Source organism: Puntigrus tetrazona, chromosome 7 (genome assembly GCF_018831695.1).
Source record: "Puntigrus tetrazona isolate hp1 chromosome 7, ASM1883169v1, whole genome shotgun sequence".
In the NCBI taxonomy this organism is placed as follows: Eukaryota; Metazoa; Chordata; class Actinopteri; order Cypriniformes; family Cyprinidae; genus Puntigrus; species Puntigrus tetrazona.
The window spans coordinates 41,546,127-41,552,564 of record NC_056705.1 but is presented as its reverse complement, the minus strand read 5'-3'; the positions used below and the strand labels follow the sequence as shown (position 1 = coordinate 41,552,564).

The 6,438-nt window shown below is 38.1% G+C and overlaps 3 protein-coding genes across 4 annotated transcripts in view; 2 read left to right on the top strand and 1 right to left on the bottom strand.

Moving 5' to 3' along the window:
* Positions 1-1,637, top strand: part of cldnd1a (claudin domain containing 1a) — a 4,685-nt gene extending 3,048 nt beyond the window's left edge. For both annotated transcript variants that reach the window (XM_043244759.1, XM_043244758.1), the window contains one exon: positions 185-1,637. In XM_043244759.1, coding sequence (XP_043100694.1) covers positions 185-405 — 221 coding nt within the window. In that variant the 3' untranslated portion in view covers positions 406-1,637. The remainder of the gene's footprint in view (positions 1-184) is intronic.
* LOC122348901 (receptor-type tyrosine-protein phosphatase S) overlaps positions 1-6,438 on the bottom strand; it is an 819,186-nt gene that overhangs the window by 146,525 nt on the left and 666,223 nt on the right.
* The window catches only part of dctn6 (dynactin subunit 6), a 4,561-nt gene continuing 1,154 nt past the window's right edge, over positions 3,032-6,438 (top strand). The window contains exons 1-5 of the mRNA XM_043244762.1: positions 3,032-3,180; positions 4,995-5,059; positions 5,245-5,350; positions 6,147-6,235; positions 6,328-6,375. Of these exons, the coding sequence (XP_043100697.1) occupies positions 3,143-3,180; positions 4,995-5,059; positions 5,245-5,350; positions 6,147-6,235; positions 6,328-6,375 (346 nt within the window). The 5' untranslated portion in view covers positions 3,032-3,142. The remainder of the gene's footprint in view (positions 3,181-4,994; positions 5,060-5,244; positions 5,351-6,146; positions 6,236-6,327; positions 6,376-6,438) is intronic.

The window sequence follows — 6,438 nt, the reverse complement described above, 5'->3', positions numbered from 1 at the left end:
CTCCTCAGACCCGTGCTCTTCTCTCTCCTCAGACCCGTGCTCTTCTCTCTCCTCAGACCCGTGTTCTTCTCTCTCCTCAGACCCGTGTTCTTCTCTCTCCCTCCTCAGACCCGTGTTCTTCTCTCTCCCTCCTCAGACCCGTGTTCTTCTCTCTCCTCAGACCCGTGTTCTTCTCTCTCCTCAGGCCTGTGTTCTTTGGCGACTGTGTGCTGTTTTCTGGCCGGGATGGACCTGCTGCACCGTGTGTCTGTGTTGCCGGATCACGTGGACGGAGCGCTGGGCTGGTCGCTATATCTGGCGCTCATTACATCTCCGCTGCACATGATGGCGGCTGCGCTGCTGGTGTGGGCCGCTCGCAGCCACAGTCAGAGCTACTACCGCATGACAGCCTACAGAGTCGCGTAATCACTCCAGTAGATCCCAAACTGTGACCCTGAGGATCTTATACATAAATGTGATCAGTGTGTTAAAGAGAGACACCTACTAGTGAGAGAAACAGTCTTGTTCTGAGAATGTAAGCTGCAGCTGCAAGAGATAATGAGCCCTACAATCTGTGTGTGTTCTTGTTTATGCTATATTGGGACCAAATGTCCCCACAAGGATATTAAAACCTGAAATTTTTGGCATTGTGGAGACAGGCCTGGTTTTCTGTAAGGGGTAGGTTTAGAGGATAGAAAATATTGTTTGGTCCGTATAAAAAACCCCCAAAACAATTCTCTATGGAAAGCCCCTACAATTCACAAAAACAAATGTGTGTGACTCAGTGCATATTCATGATGGGAGGTTCCAAAATTCAGCCCTTTGTTAATGGTGGGGAAAACGAGAAAAGATCTGATCATAAACTGTATTTTGCATGTTTTTGGACTGATGTTTTGTCCCTGTGACAACAGGATAACCGTTTCTCTGATGGCATATTGTCCACTAGGAAGTCATGATAGAATCCTTAAGAAAAGTATATTTAATAAATATGTTTTGGGTATATTTTTAAACGATCATTTATACACGTTAATGTTTGGCGAATGTTAGCTTTGGACCTTAATGCAGGTGTGTGTTGACTGTTGCTGATGTGTTTAGTGTGTAACTGATAAATGAACAGAAACAGAATCTAAACTCCAGCAACAGCTCTCAAACGAAAGAACTTAAGAGTGTGTGTTTTATATTTTGTGCACCGATCTACTTTCACATTTAAGTTTGTGACGTGATCTGGGATGTAGAAACATCCAATAGCTTGACTTCTCTTGTGTTTAGAGTCAGTAATCCAGCTATCCTAAAGCGTGCTGATTTTTTATTTATTGATGTTATTTATTACTAGAATTCATATTTATATATTTATTTCTGTGCAGTACATTTATTCTTGGTGATTGCTAGCATGCGTGGTGATGTATCAGTGCTTGTTGACGGTTCATTCTTCACACTGGAGATGGCGTCAGGTGCATTGTGGGATACAGTGTCTCACACAGTGCTTTGTTGTGTAATCACACACTGACCAGTGTAGTTGGTGATCTGTGTCCATGCTTATAAAAACATCATCTGTGCACTATTTACACAATGAACTTGTTTTTAAGATAGCTTAAAGCTAGCTGTTTTTCATACATGCAGTGTTCCCTGGCATCAGTAATAAACTTGTCTTGAGCTCATCTTCAAGCTTGTGTTTCTTCATCTCTATGTCTCTGAGTGGGTCTTCTCTTCTTAGTGAGGGAAAGACTTTCACATTTTAAAAACAAGTAACTATTTATAATCATGTTAGTTTTGCACAGGGTGCATATTAAGATTTTTTTTTTTTGTATTTCGAATTACCTCAAAAAGGGGGAATATTTATAATTAATTATAGCTAGGTATAATTAAAAATAAATATTTAGACCTGAGAATTATCTTATAATTGATCTGTTCATCCACCAAACAGACAATATAATTATGAGTTCTAGGAAAGGTTATTTTCCTGGCCCAAGAAGAATAGCTTTCCTACTCTGCAGTACTAGCAGTAATTTAGCGTGGGTCAACATTCAGTGAAAACTTCAAAAAGCACAGTGAAAATTGTATGATGCACTTTATGATTCTGATCTGAATCTGCCATCTGATCTGGATACGAAATGAGAAACAGAAGATGCTATTCTTTTTACTATGTAACGAGTACATTATGGAGAGTGTTCCCGGGACCGCCTGATCTAATTAATGCAGCCTAACAATCCTTTAACAGAATTGAATAATAGAAGCATTATTAGAATAATAGATATATTAGTGTGTTATGTGTAAGCCAGGTTAAAGACATAGGTCTTTAATTTAGATTTAAAATGACAGAGTGTGTCTTCTTCCCAAACAGTGTTAGGGAGAATTTTGTCTTTAGAAAATCACTGACTGGAATCCCAGCGATACTGAGCACAGCACAATTACAGAGGACACTGACAGAGACATGAAGAACAACACAAGGGAGTAAGTCTTTCATCAGTACTTTGTAGGAGCCGAGTCCGCTTCATGCATTCAAGCCCAGACACTGAGTGAACTGTGGCGTGTGCTTATCTAGTGCTCGTGGTGATTGAACTCTGGTGAGGGAGCTCGCTGTGATCCTGTGGGGGCAGAACCTGGCAGATCTGTGACATTAAGTGTTTTGGGTCAAGATGTGGTTTTTTAATGAGATTCTTAACAACAGCCAGGTATTGGAGACATATCCATCGCTGAATATACTGTCTTTTCAATTTTTTAATTAGTTACATTACAATATTAGTGTTTCTGAATTGTAATGTGTTACACTACTTTTGGATTACTTTTAAGTTAAAAGAAACTATGTACGCCCTCTTTTCTAGCATTTTAGATACAGTTGTTCCTTTATGCTTAAAAAAAGATGAAAGAAAACAATCTAACTTGTTGCAGCCCAGAAAATGGAGCATAGCATTTTTTTTTTTTTGGGATGTCTTGATATGATATGCAACAGGAGCAGAGCGTCTCAAGCCCTCCGAAGGGTTCTTCATGCACCTCACTCTGAAGTGTGCGTACTCTATTTTGGGACACAGCTTTCGTGTATTTGACTGAATCGCAGATCTGATTCGCTCCGGGTGATCAGACTCCTAACAGACATCATCTATCGCTCACGCGTCATCGATGCCAGGCTGCTCACTCGAGCCGTGACGTCATCGAGCTAGTGAAGATGGCGGATCCGAATGCAAAACAAAACGGACAGAAAAGGTAAAAGTGTTTCATAAACAGCGGTTTGTCATTTTTACGGATATATCTCGCGAATGCAACGACGGCGGCGCAACGGGGTACTGAGTTTTGTGTGTCATTAACAATCTAAACAAATGACATTAAAGCGGACACACCCGGACAAACGTCATATTTAGATTTATATCAATAAATGATACCTTCTTCTCTATTAACATGCATTATTGTTAATCTAGAGAAAAAGACTAGCAGCAGTTTACTATTAGATATTTATAATCAGTATGTTGATGTTCAGATTGATTGTATGTTTATTCACGAGCAAGAGAAAAAGCCTCCAAAATCCTGTTAAAACGTCAAAAATAGAGTTCGCAGATTTCTTTGTTTTGGTCTCTTGCTTGTAAATTCAATTTTCCGAAAGAAGATGGCCCCTACTTCAGATTATCACATGATGTCACAGTCATTATTACCCGCAGATAAAAGATGAGTGTTTTTTTTTTGGAGTTTAGTGAATGTGTAATAAACACATGTTTTAGCTCCTGATCCTGATCCAGTTTGTATTAAAAGCTGTCTGTGTCAGGAATCACATGATTATTTCTGTCAGCACTTTCTCGTTTTATTCTTCCAGCTAGATGGGCATTTCTTTTCAAGTCAGCTTGTAGGACCAGGCTTATTATTTACCAAATGTTAATTTTTGTGACGAATCAGTGTAATTTTTTTCTGAAACATGACTGAAACTGATAAGCGATCTGTAGCAGCTCTTTGAGACACTTCTGACTTATTCTTTGTAGGGAAATAATCATAATCTGACAGAAATACTAAACTAAATAATAAACTAATTTCTTGGTTAATTCAGCAGCAAAACATACTCTAGAAACGTCATTGTTCACAGTAATCTAGAGAAGCATTTTTATTTACAAAAAGTGAATAAAGTGAGTAAATCTGGTAAAATGTTACACATTGCTCTTTGTATTTTTTGTAAAATACATTTCTTAAAAAAAAAAAACCCTACATTTATAAATAAGTGTATACTATAAAATTAGAAAGTAGATTTCTTTTAAATGTATAGCACAGTAATGAAGGCAGCAATGTGTGGTTAATAAAAGGTATTAACAGTCTATCTTTGCGCAGAAAAGGATTTTAATAAGAAAGGCTCTTATATAGATCGGCACAAAGCGCTTATGTGCATCCCGTAATCAGAATAATGTGCTCAAAACAACAAGGAAAAAAAAAAAACATATGGAAAAGGAAGGTTAAATCTCTTTAAGGAAGTAGGGAACTATGAAGACGTGAAGAGCATGAAAAAAACAAACAAACATTTCTCTTGATAACTTTACATCTCTTATTGAGTTCTCTTTAAAAGAGTTTAATTCTTTTGACTGAATGCAATGCACAGTTTGGATGCTGAATGGAGGAAAGACAGCTGCAGCTCAGAGAAAGGTTTTTATGGAACTTGAATTTAATGACTTAAATATTCATCAGCACCTCACATTGAAACAGCTTCAGAAAACTTGAAATATAGAGCATGAAAGTTATGGACAATAACACAGAATAGAATACACACAACATCGTATTTGGATCGTCACAGAAAATGACTGTATCAGATCCAGTACTGATCCTGAGTATCATTGATGCATCCCTCATTCTTTGAGTTTCTTCTCCGCTGAGCTTCAGGCAGTGTGTTTTATAGTTGATCACACACACTCATTCCTGATCAGAGTCTTCAGAGGAAGTGTCTCCTCACATAAGCAGTGAATATAACTGAATCATGAATCCTAACTGAACACATGTGATTCAGAGAGTGTGTATCCTGTGTAAAGCTGATATCGTGTGTGTTTCAGTGTGAAGATCGCGGCCGGAGCAGTCGTGTGTGTGGAGAGCGACATCCGAGGAGACGTGACCATCGGTACATTCGCTCACTTCAGCCGCTTCTACTTCAGTTTATACAGTGATGACAGACAAATATATTGTTGGTTATAAAGACAGACGGCTGCTTTCCTGCAACACGGGACAGGGGCATCTGGTCAAAACAAGGAGTTTACGAACATTAGTGCTGTTAAAATGTTGAAAGTGTTTTATTCTGGGTTTCAGGAGCTCGGACCGTGGTTCACCCGAAGGCTCGGATCGTGGCGGAGGCTGGACCCATCGTGATCGGAGAAGGAAACCTGATCGAGGAGCAGGCCCTGATCACCAACAGGTCAGCGCTTTATTACACGACTATGATTCCTCACAAGGCCTTCAGCTTCCAAAGCAAAAGCAGCTCTTTTGTTGTTTTGCTCAATAAATAAATTCAATTTTCCCGAACAATGATGATCAAGCACCAACCAAAGTAAAGAAAACATGTTGTCAGTTAGGCCTGTCATGATAACAACTTTTTGTTGTGCAATATATTGCTCCATAAATAAAGACTGTACCACTAAATGTATAAGCATAATATAACAGTATAATAAAGAAGGCCTACACACTTTCAATTGACAACAAACATTTAATTCTTAAAAATATTTAGCCCATGGAAATTAATTATAATAATATTACGAAATAGTAGATACCTTAAAAAAACCTGAATAAATAGTAAATACACATTTTCTTAAGTAGAACAAAGACAAATACACAAATAACTTTTATGGAGATTTCCATCTAGATTAAACTTTTTTTATATATATATATAACTCAATATCATGCAGTGATTGGATCATAAGATTCTTATGAATAATGTTGATGTAGACCAGATGAACAAAATGACTAAACAATGAATAAAATAACCCCTTTAACCTTAACAATTTTTTTTTGGATGCTTCTCTAAAACTGAATGAATCCTGAGATTTCTGTCATTTTTAAAGTTCAGTCAGCACTTCAAAACAAAGCGTTTTAATAAAAGTCTTCCTAAGAAACACAATCACTTTATATAATGAGCAGATTTCATTCATAACTGAGCAGATCATATAATTGATGAGGGTGACCGTATGATAAAGATTCCTGGTTTTCTTGTGCAGTTTTCCTGAAAACATCCTTCCGGACGCTGAAGACTTTGAGCCCAAGACCATGAGCATCGGCATCAATAACGTCTTTGAAGTCGGCTGTGGTACGTCTGCCTTAATTCTGCTTCTTCTGCCTTAATTCTGCGTGTCTTTTGTCTCGTTATGAAAGTTCTATCTGCTTTTTGTTATTATTTAGTGTCTCAGGCCTTGAAAATCGGTGACAACAACGTCATAGAGTCTAAAGGTAAGAGTCAGAAGCGTGTGTGTGTGTCTGTGTCTGTGTCTGTGTCTGTGTGTGTGTGTGTGT